At 40.1% G+C, this 17,032-nt stretch overlaps 1 protein-coding gene across 1 annotated transcript in view; it reads left to right on the top strand.

Annotated features, from left to right (window-relative positions):
* Nucleotides 1-17,032, top strand: part of fmn2b (formin 2b) — a 92,054-nt gene that overhangs the window by 62,717 nt on the left and 12,305 nt on the right. The window contains exons 14-16 of the mRNA XM_058406930.1: nucleotides 4,794-4,886; nucleotides 12,756-12,807; nucleotides 16,502-16,651. Of these exons, the coding sequence (XP_058262913.1) occupies nucleotides 4,794-4,886; nucleotides 12,756-12,807; nucleotides 16,502-16,651 (295 nt within the window). The remainder of the gene's footprint in view (nucleotides 1-4,793; nucleotides 4,887-12,755; nucleotides 12,808-16,501; nucleotides 16,652-17,032) is intronic.

Raw genomic sequence — 17,032 nt, 5'->3', positions numbered from 1 at the left:
AGGTTTCAGAGGACATTTAGTAGTTAGTTGTTATGGACAACTAGCTGTTGTAGGTGCTATAATATGCCTCATTCCATTCTCATCAGCGTGACCAAACTTCTGCAAGGGTTAAGGGGTAAAGTCTGGGTTAACTGGTCTGAACTCAATATCCTGCTGGAATGTCCAGGGTGGAATAAGTTAGACTCGGAGCTGTTCTGTTTCATGAAATAGCAAGATGGTGAGAAGTAGCTAACACAGGAAAGGAAAGTTCTTCAGTAGTGCTGAAAATTCTCAGGTAGTCTTAAATCAAGCCTAATGAGTTATCGTTGTTGTTGTTGTTGTTGTTGTTGTTGTTGTTGTTGTTGTTGTTGTTGTTGTTGTTGTTGTTGTTGTTGTTGTTGTTGTTGTTGTTGTTGTTGTTGTTGTTGTTGTTGTTGTTGTTGTTACTTTTGCTGCTGTTGTTGTTACTGTTGTTGTTGTGATTGTTGTTGTTATTGTTGGTGGTGTTACTGTTGTTGTTGTTGTTGTTGTTGTTGTTGTTGTTGTTGTTGTTGTTGTTGTTGTTGTTGTTGTTGTTGTTGTTGTTGTTGTTGTTGTTGTTGTTGTTGTTGTTGTTGTTGTTGTTGTTGTTGTTGTTGTTGTTGTTGTTGTTGTTGTTGTTGTTGTTGTTGTTGTTGTTGTTGTTGTTGTTGTTGTTGTTGTTGTTGTTGTTGATGTTGTTGTTGTTGTTGTTGTTGTTGTTGTTGTTGTTGTTGTTGTTGTTGTTGCTGCTCTTGTTCTTGTTGTTGTTGTTGTTGTTGGTGGTGTTGTTGTTGTTGTTGTTGTTGTTGTTGTTGTCGTCACCCCAGGGGAAATTTGTTGTCATTACAGCCACACAAGAGCACATTAAACCTTGAATATAGCACAGTTAGAAAGAATGAATATACATAACTCCAAGTTAGTTGGACTGAGCCTGAGATTTCTGTACAGATTTAAATGAGTGAGGGAAAAATTATAATTCGGCAGGTTTAAGACTGTTAGATGTGTGTGAGAAGCAATTATGATGGTGTGAATAAAACTGTACAGTGGTCATAAGTAAACATGGATGGATAGTGATAGATGAATAGAGGGATGGATAGATAGTGATGGATGGATAGTTATTGATGGATGGATGGATGGTGATAGATGGATAGTTATAGATGGATAATTTTAGAGGGATGGATGGACGGATGGACGGATAGATATGGTGACCTATAAGGTAGCATTTTTACTGTCAGTGCTGTATACAGGTCAGTGTGTTAGATGGATAAAAGTCTTTAAGTTGGGTGCTTTGTGTTCAGACTGTTTATAGCTGCTGTAATGTAAACAATAACAGGAACTAACTGATCTTAATTACTAACCTAGCCCTTGGGAAGAGGAATATTATCCTTTGGGACATTCTGTAATAGAAAAATAATTCACTTCCCTGACATGAATATAAATATAGAACATCATGACCCCAAGTGATTTATTCCATACATCATAACAATGCTTTAGAAGCCAAGATTATTGATGCACCCAACAAGTGTACGATGTTAAAATGTCCAAACTGACCAAATCTTAAATATACACACACAGTGCAGATGACCATAGCATTCTAAATAAATAAACTGCTGTATATTATCCTAGAAATGGACCAGGACTACCTGCACATCTTAATCTTAACATGAATGCGTAATTTATGCTTCTACAATCTTTAATAATGATCTGGCAGTACAGTAGGTCGTTCTGTAGTGTGTTCATTTACAGATGTTGGAATATAATGAGTTATTATGAAGGTGCATTTTTTTGTGATGTACATGATGGGGTTATGGAGGTTATTGTGTAATAAGGACCTGTATTCTGTGTGCGTGTGTGAGGGAGAGAAATGGAAAATTTTTACTTTAGTCAGTCCAAGATGGATTCAGATGAAACATTTGAAACCATTGTTCATTTATTGCAAGTTTATTACTTATTATTTATTACAGTGAGTGAGTGTGACTCATGGGCCTCGAGTGTGACCCCACTGATTTACACTGATGTGTATTAGACACAACTTTACAGTTCTGCCTGCTGTAGAGGACCTATAAGGTGGTACACCATCCAAATAACACACACACACACGAAATTACAGTGTAATGAAGGGCTGCCTCCTGGCCCATCTAACTGTATTTGGATATGTTTATTATTTTTTAAGAGAGCTTAAAATAATTTTTAAAGTAGTTGTAGTATTAATAATAATAATAATAATAATAATAATAATGTGAACTTATCAGCCAATTATATTGCAGTAGTGTTTCGTACTAATATTGTGTTGTAATGCATCATCCTGAGGCCTGACATCCAACTGAAAATTTCATTTCATTGCATAGTCACGTTTAGTGATGATAAAGTGACTCATAAATAATGTCTAGCTATGGTAGTGACTTATAAATGCTGTCAAACGACTCAAGAATATGTCACTATGATGCATACTGAAATATGTGAAGAAGGGAAAAAAATAACAACCAATTCAGTTCGAAAGCTCATCCATCTCACTCGTGCAGTAACGTCTTTATCCTGCCAAGGTTGTGGTTAGCCAGACATTCTTAAACCAAATAAAATATTCTAGCCTCTCCTAAGGGTGTAATAAGAAAACAAAGTGAAATAAAGTTAAAAGCATGTTTTCAAATAAGAAATTACAGTACAGGCTACAGTACAACCAGCTGATGAGCAGTGTGCTGCACAGGCTGGCACTGTGATATCCGTGGTTTCAACAACCTGTTTTTCCCTCTTCATACCAAAACCGTGAAATCAGTACGTTTTCACATTTCTGTACTATATAGGGGGGTTAGAAAAGCTTCACTTTACCAGAACCAGCAGGATAGAAATACAGATATTTTTCAAAATATAGGTCTTTAATCTGTTCTGCGTGGCCGGGGCTTTCTTCACTTTTGTTTTTACAGTGGTCCAAAATATGTTTACAAGAATGCTTGTGTTTACAGTTTTGCACATTGGAGAATGTATACGGTCTATTCTGTCTATTTTGTGTATCTGTCCTGTACTGTTTTGTTTTGTGTTGCATGTTTGCACTATATTGCACTCGTTGCAGTTTATGTAGCTAGGACAACTTACTTTCAATTCTTAGCTCTATCGTTGTATGTAGCATCAGGGTCCTGGAGAAACATTGACGTTTCACGGTCTGAGCCAGCTATACACCGATCAGGCATAACATTATGAGCACTGGCCGGTGAAGTGAATAACTCCGATGATCATGGCACCTGTTAGTGGGTGGGATACATTAGGCAGCAAGTGAACATTTTTTCCTCAAAGTTGATGTGTTAGAAGCAGGAAAAATGGACAAACGTAAGAATTTGAGCGAGTTTGACGAAGGGCCAAATTGTGATGGCTAGACCACTGGATCAGAGCATCTCCAAAAGTGCAGCTCTTGTGGGGTGTTCCCGGTCTGCAGTGGTCAGTATCTATCAAAAGTGTTCTAAGGAAGGAACAGTGGTGAACCGGAGACAGGGTCATGGGCGGTCAAGGCTCATTGATGCACGTGGGCAGTGAAGGCTGGTCCGTGTGATCCGATCCAACAGACGAGCTACTGTTGCTCAAATTGCTGGTTCTGACAGAAAGGTGTCAGAATACACGGTGCTTGATGGGTCAGGGCAGTTTTAACAGCAAAAAGGGGACCAACACAATATTAGGCAGGTCATAATGTTATGCCTGGTCAGTGTATATGGTTGAAATGACAGTACAAGCTACTTGACTTGAAATGTAACTAGAAGAAATACATTTTAATTATGTGCATCATAAATAATTTGTCTTAATCTGTCTCTTCCAACTGGGTGACCACAATCTCTCTTCAACACACTGGGGATGTTTTCCCGCGAGAGGAAATTGACAGAGGTTCACTCGTCCTCCTCTGGTCGTAATTGGTGTAATTGTGCCATGTTTTGCTCAATGATCAAAGACGCTCCGGCTGGGAAGCCGAGGCCCAGTTTCCGTTCACCTCTGCCATCTTTCCATTCAAAGATTCCGGAAGGAATTTTATCATCTAATCGTCGTGCAACAGTCCGTTGGCTGCGCAGTGGGGAACATCATGAATCAGCAGAATTTTGTGTTTCACCACAATCGAATCATCCTCCTGCTGTTGTATGATTTTCAAAGCCAGTTTATGCTTTATTTTATTTTTTTCTAGTAAGATCGTGCTTTTATATTTTATTTGTCTGTTAATGATTATTTCTGTAAGATATAGTATATTGCTGTAAGTTATATAGGTTTCACGTCAGCTGCTAAGTTTATATAGCAGAAATCGTCAGTGGTGTTGGACGGATTGAACTCGGCGTGAGGAATTACACAAGACTTTTTACAGTAACGTGAGAAAACGCGGTTCAAGTAAGGCAAGATATTTAATATATTACATGACACCAGCATGACAGTTAGTCTATCCATGTGTTTGCCAGTGGGAGGAAAAAGCACTTCATCTGCTGAGGAAGATAATTGAGACTGACCTGAAAAATGAGGCATTGTGCTGGGAAATAATTCTTCCAATCCCCTTCAGATGCATCTGCACGAATCAATCTTTTCCAACTTCCTAACATTTTAATTGTTGAATTTGTTTCTTCGTACAGTTAATGCATTAAAGCATTTCACACATCACATCATATTTCTGGATTTTTCAGAGTGACTCTTGTAAGAAGCAGCAGAACATAAATATTAAATATCAGCCATAATCCTGAGCTGCTCTTCCTCACATCTTTGTTTTCTGTGTGACCTCTCTCTCTCTCTCTCTCTCTCTCTGATCTCCTTTCTCCCTTTTATTCCCTTCCCAGCATGCACTGCAGAAGTGGAAAAGGTGTGTAGTGTTTCCACTGAAGAACACCTGCAGCCCTTCAAGGAGAAAATGGACCAGTTTCTGAGCCGAGGTGAGCAAGTCACGCTGAAGCTGTGTGTGTCATCTTTCTTTACAGTATTCATTTCAGTAAGATTTATGTTCATGTAAAGAACTTTCACGATGATGGACACTTTCATGAAACATATTTCAGGTAGTAAAAGTTGATGCTCATTTTGATCTGCTAGTTTTTCTCTCACTTCTCAGTTTCTGTTTGCTCTGACGCGTAAACATCTAATCATCAGCCTTGAGGACCTGGACTGTTTACATGCCCTGTGTGTGCTTTAACATCAGATTTATCTGCTGTCTTTACATTTGTTTATCTTCTAATTTTGCTCCTTTCTAGAAATATGTAGAAATGATTAAAATGGCTGGAAATAGGATTAATCATCTTATTTTTTGTTTATTGTACAGTAATCCCCCGTTTATCGCGGGGGTTACGTTCCAAAACCACCTGTGATGAATGAAAATCCGCGATACACAGCTTATTGTTTAAGCCGTAAATGACCCTCCCACACTCTTTAAACACACACAGAAAACATTTGCAAGCATATAGCAATATGAATTTTGGGTAAATTCGTAGAAATATCACATTTATAGTGAGTACTGTATGTATGTTCCTTGCCAGAAGCCTTAGAAGGTGCAGAGCGTTTGGGAAACACAATAGGGTTTGCAGAAAAAGCGTAACAATACAGTGTACACAGAACAAAACCAAACACTCAGGACAGTGACACGCCAAGAACTGGGATGCTGGAGAATTCTGCTTCCCTTTCCCTAACTGCACACATGGCCAGCGGCCAATCACAACCGTGATTAAATGAATGAGGCATTCCGATTGGCCGGACTCGTTCCTCCAGCCGTACTGTTTTGATTTTCAGCTTCCCCGCACCGCGCTTTCCTAAACAACGCTACGCGTTCTTTGTCTCTCGAGTAAATGCGCTGTACAGTATTTTATATATTAACATTTTACTTCATTTTAATTAATTTTTATATTTTGTAATTAATAATTCTATTTTTATTAATAAATTACCTTATTTCAACATAAAAACAATTCACCATAAGTTTTGCAGAGTGAGTCAAAAAGTTGAGCTACACCTCATTATGATTTATTGAATAATCTGATGATTATTTCTATCTCTATTTTATTTCCCTGAAAATAGAACGTATAAACCAGCATTTCATTATATTAAAGGTTAAAAGTAAGTATATCAGTGTTAGCCAGTAGTCTAGTGTTCTTTGTTGCATTCCCAAACATTGTAATTGCGCAGCCTTTTATAACACCTTTTAATGACTAATGTTAATTGAAGCCCCGCTGCGCTTCATTGCTCCTAAACTGTGCAGGAGTCTGACGACAGTTTCACTGAAGATGAAAAGATGCTTGTTTCCTGAGGGCTTTCAAATCTCATTGCTCTCTCTCTGTGTGTGTGTGTGTGTGTGTGTGTGTGTGTGTGTGTGAGAGCACGAGACAGAGATTCAGCGGTGCATGTGTCCATGGTTGTTTATTTACACCAGCCAGCATTTGCATTCCGTGGAAAAGCAACATTTTTGGAAGGATGGCGTTTCTATGTCTCGTTGTGGAACCGTATCAGAGAACCATGTTCCTGGGAACTGACTTCCAATTGACATTCCTCAAATATTTTACCTCACCGGTTGGAAAGAACCAGCCTCTCTCTCTCTCTCTCTCTCTCTCTCTCTCTCTCTCTCTCTCTCTCTCTCTCTCTCTCTCTCTCTCTCTCTCTCTCTCTCTCAACCTAGCCCGAATCCCCATCCCACACCACCCCCAGTGAGCGAGGGGCATTAGTGTATAAATCAAAGTGACTGAGGCATCCTGCTCGCGGCGCTGGGTGAAATCGGGTGGTCTGACTGTGATTAGGAAGCAGAGGATGGTGTTCCACTTAGCCACGTCCCGCTAATGTGTCATGACCCCGGAGCTCCAGTGAGCATGAGATTTTGCTAACCTTACGTCAGATTAATCTGTCCCTCCGTGACCCAGGCTCCGAGAGCCGAGCCGAGGGGCATCTGACACCGCTGCTTCAAGAAGACTCGCACAACCACCTCTTATACTCCGGGGAACGGAACACAGGGCTCTTCAGTGTCTACAACAGCAGTGTGTACGATCTCTACGTGAGCACACATCACATGCTGGGATCGACTCATTAGACTGGTCAGATGGTTTTGATTAATGCTCTGTGACAATACCTCTGACCGTTTCTAGCTGCAAGGTAAATCTACTAATACGCTCGTTATTCCTAATACAAACGGACGCTTCATTCTGTGAGCAGCGTTTTTGGAAGGAGTCTCCAGTGCCATAGCTTTATAACAGCCAGAGGTAAAGTTTAACCTCGTAGCTCTGCATGAGTCCACATCACACCAGCCTCTTGCTGAGTATTTCCCCAGAACCTCATGCACCACAAAGAGTAGCTATTCAGGTACTCTGAGAATTTTTTGTCCTGTGTCAGCAGCCATTTTTGACCTGGAATGACCGAGCCATGTTTCATGATCTCAGTACTGTATGTAGCGTGAATATTTCAAGCAGTGTAGAATGATCTTCTATTATTTTTTTATACAGGAACACAGTTTATAACCAGTCAGGATGAGGGATGAGCTGGTACTCGCACAGCTCTTATCACAGGTTTAAACTCTGAGAACTAAATATACTCATCTGTAAGGTTCTCTAGATACCTGATTTTAATTATTTTCCCTTTTAATTTCTTTTTTCTCTTCTTTCTCACTCTATTCTGATTTTGTTTAAAGTCACGTAACCCATCATTCATCACAGTAAAGGTCTTCTCTCCATGAGCACTACAAGTCTAAAAGATTTGTGTGACCCCTGACACTGAAACCAATCAAACCCCAATCTGCCTGTTGGTCCATCTGCTTATAGACACCTTTACTCATTTCTCTCTCTCACACACACCCCCACCCACCCCCACACACAGACACTCGAACCCAGACAGTGTTCACGGTCTGAACTCCTCTAACCACTACCGGCTTCAATTTGTCAAAGAGCACCCAGGTCACTGACCCTTACAGGCCCCTGCACTTCATAGGAACTATTTTACTTGCACATCATACACACACACTCTCTCTCTCTCACACTCTCTCACATATACACACTGTCTGTCTCGCCCTCTCTCTCACACTCTCACACTCTTTCTCTATTTCTTGCTCTCACACACCACACACTGTCTCTCTCTCTCTCTCTCTCTCTCTCTCTCTCTCTCTCACACACACGCACACACTGTCTGTCTCGCCCTCTCTCTCACACACATACACTCACTCACTCTCTCACACACACACTCTCTCACTCTCACACACTCTATTTCTTGCTCACACACAGGCTCTTGCTCTCGCTCTCACAAACACACACACGCACTGTCTGTCTCTCTCACACTCGCACACATACACTCTCTCTCTCTCACACACACACACACACACACACACTCGCACACACCCACTCTCTCTCTCTTTCTCTATCTCTTGCTCTCACACAGTCTCTCTCTCTCTCTCTCTCTCTTTCTTTCTCGCACACACTCGAAAGCTTCATCATCCTGGTCTGCGTGGCCTTTCCCCACCCTGGAGCACTAAGACACACTGGCGACAACAATTCACCCTTTTGTTTTCCCTGTATTGTCTTTCACATCCACTTCAAAGAGCCAGCACTCCATTTTTCACTTTGCGCAGACCATCTTTATCCTTTCTGAAGAGTTACAGACTTATTTAGCATGGAACGTCGATAAACCTCTTATATGCATCCAAACATCTTGCCCCACTCGCTTTTCCCTTTTTGGTTTTCAGTCCATCTTTTTTTTTTCTTTTCCTCCCCCTTTGACTGATGGAAGGAAGTCACTGCCAAAGCAAATAAAGACATCATGAGTGCGTTTGACGCTTCGCAGAGACGCAGGGTTACACACTCAATCATTTCTTTTATTCCGATATTCAAAGCCCAGTGAACTCTTGCATATGCGCGCTCACACACACACTGCGGACATCCCCACTTTCAGACGTGACGATTTGAGGGATGTTCATGACGACTGGAGCCCAAAAATCCACCACCAGGCGTCTCTGACAGTTCATTTCAGAAAAGCCCCCGTTATTTATAATCACTGGGTAAAATGCAGACTCTGTCATCGATTGTTGTTGCTCGAGACGGGTCAGGGCGCAGAAGTGAAAGCAGACGTAGAGCAGCGTCTCTGTTATGTCTGCCCTGGCTTTGTATTTTTCTCTTAAAAAAAAAAAAAAAAAGATTCATTTTTGCATGCATTCTTGTGTGTGGAGGAATTTTTCTAACTTCAAAAAAACCCCGTGTGTGTGTATACACGCAGAAGGAGGTCTGGCTTTTATATCTGCTATACCAGTAATGGGTTTTATTTTCATTTCCATATTACAGCCCTTCATGTAGTGGGAAAAGTTATTGTGAAGGATTTTATCATTAATCAATCATTTTATACAGTTAATCGACCCCCCCCCAATCATCCACACCTGATTTATCAACTTCTATCATGCATCTTCATCAAAATCCTTCCATCCTTCCAGAGGCTGCAGGTGGAAAGAGATGACCAGACGTGCTTCCTGAAAGCAATTGGAAACAGCCAAGAGTCCCATAAAGGCGCTCATTTGGTCAGGCGATGATAAACAATTAGCGCTGGCATGTCGTCTGCTCGGTCGATGGTTCCTCAGAAGAACACAATTGGTCCCACATGCGCGGAGATGAATCGAAGGGTTCAGTGTCTGAAGCTGTAGATCTTTGCATTTGATGTGTCTGTGAAGTCCATCTCACTCCAGTCACACTCAATGATTTGATATTCTCCAAGAGAGCAAGCTGTAGATCAGAGTGAATTTCATTTCGCCCTTCTCTTTCTTCTCTTCCCTTTGTGTGCGTGCGTGCGTGTTTTATGATCCGCTAGCCATTACGAAGCGCACAGGAAAAACAGAAGCGTATTTCATGGCGTTTTTGATGTTTGGAGGGATTTTTTAAATTAGAAAAAGCCAGACGGTCAAAGAGGCATGGTGTGAAGTTTCTGCATGTAGCAGCAGACAGGACTGTGGTTACTGTTTCTAATATGGAGCCTAATGCCTTGTTAGATATTTGAAGGCACCACTGTCTTTGTCTGTCATGAATAAACATCATGAGGTTTCGCTTTGTATTCTTCAAACTGAACTCTGGGCAGATTTTCAGCAGCATGTTCTGTCTGCTTCAGCTACGGACATTGGAAAAGAAAATAAACAAATAAATCGTGCCACCTTCACAAAGTGGCTGAAGAGAATTCGCTTGACTCTTATGACCTCTTAGACGTATCGTCTGCTTAGACTTACTCTGATTCTACTTGGAGTTAGAGTCCAGACTCCTTTCAGCAAATAAAACGCAGTGCTGATTACTAAGAGCGTAGATCAAAAGCTTAAAAAAATCCTGATGGAGAAGAGGTTCATCGTTCAGCGTCTCGACTCTGACACGGTAGCAGCCAAAGCGCTGGAGACTGCTATTGATGATGATAACAGAAAGACAGGAAGTCAAGACTGAGGAATTTCCTGACAGCTTGATTTGCGCATTGATTTGGAAAGAAACCTTTGCTATAGGGCCAGTGCAGCGCCGAGACGCTGATGAAAGATTTTTAGGATAAGCGGACAAGTTTTTTTCAATCCACTAAGGGAAATTCAGTTTCTTCATAACAGCTGTATGCATGTTTATATGAAAGAAGGAAGGAAAAACAAAGAAGGAGAGAAAGGTGGGAATGGAAAAAGAAATAAGGATGGAAAGAACGAAGGAAAGAGAGAAGAAAGGAAGGATGAAAGAAGGAAATAAAGGAAAGAGTAAAATGAAGGAAGGACTGAGAGAAGAAAGGAAGGAAAGAAAGAAAGGAGGAAATAAAGGAAAGAGTAAAGTAAGGAAAGATGGAAGGCAAGAAAGGAGGAAATAAAGGAAAGAGTAAAGTAAGGAAAGATGGAAGGAAAGAAAAAGGAGGAAATAAAGGAAAGAGGAAAGAAAGGAGGAAATAAAGGAAAGAGTAAAGGAAGGAAAGATGGAAGGAAAGAAAAAGGAGGAAATAAAGGAAAGAGGAAAGAAAGGAGGAAATAAAGGAAAGAGTAAAGGAAGGAAAGATGGAAGGAAAGAAAAAGGAGGAAATAAAGGAAAGAGGAAAGAAAGGAGGAAATAAAGGAAAGAGTAAAGTAAGGAAAGAAAGGAGGAAATAAAGGAAAGAGTAAAGTAAGGAAAGATGGAAGGAAAGAAAAAGGAGGAAATAAAGGAAAGAGGAAAGAAAGGAGGAAATAAAGGAAAGAGTAAAGGAAGGAAAGATGGAAGGAAAGAAAAAGGAGGAAATAAAGGAAAGAGGAAAGAAAGGAGGAAATAAAGGAAAGAGTAAAGTAAGGAAAGAAAGGAGGAAATAAAGGAAAGAGTAAAGTAAGGAAAGAAAGGAGGAAATAAAGGAAAGAGTAAAGTAAGGAAAGATGGAAGGAAAGAAAGGAGGAAATAAAGGAAAGAGTAAAGTAAGGAAAGATGGAAGGAAAGAAAGGAGGAAATAAAGGAAAGATGGAAGGAAGGAAGGAAAGAAAGGAAAGATGGAAGGAAGGAAGGAAGGAAGGAAGGAAGGAAGGAAGGAAAGAGAGGAGGAAATAAAGGAAAGAGTAAAGTAAGGAAAGATGGAAGGCAAGAAAGGAGGAAATAAAGGAAAGAGTAAAGGAAGGAAAGATGGAAGGAAAGAAAAAGGAGGAAATAAAGGAAAGAGGAAAGAAAGGAGGAAATAAAGGAAAGAGTAAAGGAAGGAAAGAAAAAGGAGGAAATAAAGGAAAGAGGAAAGAAAGGAGGAAATAAAGGAAAGAGTAAAGTAAGGAAAGAAAGGAGGAAATAAAGGAAAGAGTAAAGTAAGGAAAGAAAGGAGGAAATAAAGGAAAGAGTAAAGTAAGGAAAGAAAGGAGGAAATAAAGGAAAGAGTAAAGTAAGGAAAGATGGAAGGAAAGAAAGGAGGAAAGAAAGGAAAGATGGAAGGAAGGAAGGAAGGAAAGAGAGGAGGAAATAAAGGAAAGAGAAAGAAGGAAGGACTGAAAGAAGAAAAAAGAAAATGAAAAAAGACAAAATAAGGGAACAAAGAAAGAAAAGAGAAAATATAGGAAGGAAGGAAAGGGAAGAAATGAAGGAAGAAAGGGAATAGAAAAAGGAAGGAAGGATTGAAAGAAGGAAATAAAGGAAAGAGTAAAGTAAGGTAGGAAGGAAGGAATATATATATATATATATATATATATATATATATATATATATATATATATATATATATATATATATATATATATATATATATATATATATATATATATATATATATATATATATATATATATGACCTGATGTGTGGTCATTAACTGTAGTAGTGTTTAACATCAACCTCATCCTTTTGCATTCACTTTGTGTGTGTGTTTGATATATGTATATATTATTTATTAATTTATTTTAACTCTATAAATGTTTATTAATGCATGTGTACTGTTTTTAAAAATGTAAAAGCCCCGCCGCTGTATTAGTAGCAGTGAAGCACAGCTTTTCCTTTAGTACTACAAACCTACACACACGCCTCCTTTATGAATCAGTGCTCCAGTTACGAGCCAGATGCCTGTGGAAAGAGAGCACACGCCGGTGTAGAGCGTTAATAAGTGAAAGCCATGTGAAGCGGGAGGCCTAGCCAAGCTCTCAGGTCTCCGCTTCAACTGCTTCAGTCAGGCTGAACATCACAGCTGCTTTAGAGCAACACACACTCACACATACTTACTGTGATGGTAACAAAAAAATCATTATAGTTGCGCTTTCACTTTCCACACATCTGTTCCATGTTACTGCATTGCTTAACGCTGTGCTGGTTATTTTATTATTAGTAGTATTTTTTAACGTTTTTGTTTTCTCTCTGTTTTTCAGCTAAACAAGAACTGGAGGCACAGGAAACGCAGCTGAAAGAAACTCACAAAATGTAAGTGAGTTTTTCAGACTGTGTTCATGTTTGCTGAGTCAACCTCACTTCACCGATGACTGAGTGACTTCTGACGCCATGTTTCTGCTCGACCGTGCCAAGCAAGGCTGTTTTTAGTGCTTTAATAGCATAATGTCTCCTGATATTACATTCCTTAATAACAGCCTCACACATGCCTTCGCGATGGCCCAAGTACTTTCCAGACATTTTGAAATTGCTTCTTCTCACTGTTTCTGTCTGTAGCCATGACTGAAGTCACATCCTTCAGTAAACTGCGCCGTGTTAGCTGGTGGTCACCTGTTGTATGATCTAAGAGAGATGCTGTGGACCAGTAACATCTGTCCATACCGAGCCAGACTTTAAACACTCTTGACTCCCAGTTTTCTTTATATTGTTAGATAAAGGCTCGGTGTAGCAGATGAGATGATTGATGGTATACATGACCACTAGTTGGACTACAGCTAGACTGTAAGCAAACATGTACATCCTTTTTCTTTTTAAACTACTCATGAGGTTTTCAGTCTGAAACGGATAAACAGGCTTTCAGGATAGCTGACCACCGTGTTTGTCCGTCATCGCTCAAACTGACATAAAATGACACACAGATTGTCCTTCCAACCTGAGAGAAGGGCTAGTGACTCTGTCCAGTAAGTATGTGGATGCCTGAACATGTGGTAGCTTAGTGGTTAAGGTGTTGGACTATTGATCAGAAGGTTGTGAGTTTAAATCCCCTGCTGGGCCCTTAATCAAGGCCCTTCACCCTCAATTACTCAGTTGTATAAGGTGAAATGCAAATGTCCATCGCACTCCTATGTGCATCCTTCTATCCAGTAGTCATCTTTCTGCTGTTAGAATAAGATCCACTCTTCTGGGAAGGCTGTCCACTAGATGTTTGGGGGATTGCGTTCATCCTGAACATTAGTAAAGGCAGGCAAGGGGGTCTGGTGTGCTGTCAGTGTTTTAGTTCATCCTAAAGGTGTTCAGTGGGGTTGCATCAGAATCAGGGCTCTGTGCAGGACACTTGAGGTCTACCACTGCAACTTTAACACACCATGTCTTTATGGAGCTTGCTTTGTGCACAGCTGCACAGTCATGCTGGAACAGGGTTTGAGGTTCTTAGTTCCGGTGAAGAGATGTTGTAATGCTAACAAAGGCATTCTGTACAATTGTGTGGTGCTGTGGTCAGGTGTTCACATACTTTTGGTATAGATGAATACACCGATCAGCCATAACATTATGAGCAGTGACAGGTGAAGTGAATAACACTTATCTCCTCATCATGGCACCTGTTAGTGGGTGGGATATATTAGGCAGCAAGTTAAACATTTTTTCCCTCAAAGTTGATGTGTTAGAAGCAGGAAAAATGGACAAGCGTAAGGATTTGAGCGAGTTTGATGAAGGTCAGATTGTGATGGCTAGACCACTGGATCAGAGCATCTCCAAAAGTGCAGCTCTTGTGGGGTGTTCCCGGTCTGCAGTGGTCAGTATCTATCAAAAGAGGTCCAAGAAAGGAACAGTGGTGAACTGGTGACAGGCTCATGGGCAGCCAAGGCTCATTGATGCACGTGGGGAGTGAAGGCTGGCCCGTGTGATCCGATGCAACAGACGAGCTACTGTTGCTCATATTGCTAAAGAAGTTGATTCTGGTTCTGATATAAAATCTACACTTATGTGTCTCACTAAAATTAAGCAGTATTACGTCTTAGATATTTTCATGCATGCTTTTATCTTTATATCTTTTATATGGATTAGTAGAAGAGTTGTGGATGTCAGCAGGTTTACACTACACAGTAAAGCAGAAATAAATCACTGAAAAGTTGTTTTGGTAATTTGTTTGCTCAATTACATTTGCAAGTTATTGGCTCAAAGTTTATTCCTCACATGGTTTTGAGAATTTTTCCCGTTGTTGTCATCTCTAGTTTGTTTATTAGGGATCCAAGTTGATATCCAGCTTACTGTGAATGTGCTTTGATGCAGAGGAATAGGTTCATGCCACCTCCAAATGTGTGTGTGTATTTTTCTGTTTGTGTGTGTTCTATACTCAGTGTTACGAGGTCAGTAGATTTATTTTAGCAACTCCAGAGGTTTTATTCATTATTCTTGCTCTTCAAAGCACATATAAGCTCTTATTACATCCACTGATGGCCTAAATTCCAGTAAACTGAATTACCTCATTGTTGTTGAAATGCACCACACATTAATAGTGCCTGAATTGCTATATTTAAAAAAAAAAAAAAAAAAAAATTGCCCACATAATGTAGTTGTTCAGGTTGTAAATTTGGCTTTCTGGTATGAAGTTTAAGCTTGGATCCACAGACAGTATAAACATGTCTATAGACGGAGTCTAACCAGAAAAAACATTGAGTCAATGTAAAGCTACACATACACACACATTTTATGGGCCATTAGAATAAACCCAGTAAAACGTCAGGTAGGTCCGGCGCGCTGACCGACGTTACCTCATCTCGTCCGCGTGTCTGTTTATCCCGATTCGACCCGACGTATCTTCAGCCAAGAGTCTAATGTCACAGATGGCAAAGCAGCACAGCCTTCGCCCTTCACTCTGACAGCTATTCATATTTTCCTAAAGACAAATTAGTTTAAATGCAGTGCAAGCTTTGTCATTATGCCCCAATTAAGTAAAGAAAAGCTTGTAGCATGGGCGGCCCATGGAGATGGAGCGAGTGGAACTTGATGTGGTGGAAAGAGCAGTAAGGAGTAAGGCTGTAATGTTTAGAGCAACACATGATCTATGAAATTTGACATGTAGTCAAAACATTAGAGTGGCAGTAATTGAGTTACAGACAAACGCCGCTCCCATGGCGCTGAAGCGTGACTCGGGTTTCATTGGAGTTTATTCAGAATCTGATACTTGAACGCTGGGCTGTGTAGCAAGCAGCAGGGTCTATTTTCAGGGTGGCAGTAAAGGGAATGGCTCATAAGTCTCATAATTAGATTTATTTATAGGAAATAAGTGTCAGGCCAAACTGCTACCTATACCCATACGTTTGTGCTGCGACTTCTAAAATGCATATCATGATTAATTATGGTTTGGGTATAGAGAAAATATATTATTACTTATAAAATTATATTACTATATATTTTCTTTTATTTAGAGGCAAACTTTATACAAAATATATTTATATAGGAAATAGAGAATGTGTCTGAGAATGCTGGGACTTATTCATACAGGGCTTTATTTTGTGCATTAACCAAATCAAGGCCTTCATTTTAGGGTTCTCTTGCTATTTTGAGCTTTTCATCTTATTTTGCACACAAAAACATTGTTCAAGTGCCTGGTATGATTTAACTGAGTCTCTCTCTCTCTCTCTCTCTCTCTCTCTCTCTCTCTCTCATATGATCCATATCAGTAGCAGCACAGAAAAACAGGGAGAAAAAACCTTGATATGTGTGTGTGTATTTCTTTTTTTATTTTCAACTCACATATAGGTGTTTATTCACAACAAGGTTTTATTTCATTATTTTAGATCTCTAAAATAAAATTCATATTAGAAATACCTCATACACACAGTGAGAAATGATCAAGTTGTTGAGAATTAATTCACTTTTAAGCACATTGCATAACTGCCAGTAATTGTGCAGCTCTCAGATATTACAATACAACAAGTCCTACCCTGTTTTGTTATAATTTCTCTTTAATATAATTTCTCTAATTGTTGTTTTCTTCTGTTAGGTTCCTGGAGTTGACCGTGTCGTTCTCCGTAAAGCCTAAGAGTGGTGAGAAAGAGGTTTCGGCCCACACGTTCTTCTCCGTGTGGCACGAGTTCTCCACCGACTTTAAAGACCTGTGGAAGAAAGAGAACAAGCTGATCTTGCAGGAAAGGTGAGCGACCCTCATAGCAGAATAAAAGTGTATATTTAGTTGTCTCTTGCCATGGAGCATGCTTTGTTTAGTCCAGGATCTGGAGCTGTCCTGAGCTCTAATCTCTCAGGAATGCTAAAAACGGTACACAACAGGACGCCGTAAGACCGTGTTTTTGCTCGATGGTAAAGACGGAGCGTGTTGTATTTAAAAGTGTTCCTGCTGGTTCATCAGGCCTCAGACTGATTTTATAAAGTGTTGTACACAATAGTCTCCTTCACAACATGGCTCTGTAAACATTTGTGTTTCAGTGTAAAGTAGCAGGGAGGAGGAAAAGGACAGGGTGGAGGTGTGTTTAGGGGCAGCTACGGTCCATGCAGAGTGTTGGCACAGCTGTGATGG

The sequence above is a fragment of the Hemibagrus wyckioides genome, linkage group LG13 (assembly GCF_019097595.1).
Source record: "Hemibagrus wyckioides isolate EC202008001 linkage group LG13, SWU_Hwy_1.0, whole genome shotgun sequence".
NCBI classification, from domain to species: domain Eukaryota; kingdom Metazoa; phylum Chordata; class Actinopteri; order Siluriformes; family Bagridae; genus Hemibagrus; species Hemibagrus wyckioides.
This window is presented reverse-complemented; position numbering and strand designations above follow the sequence as displayed.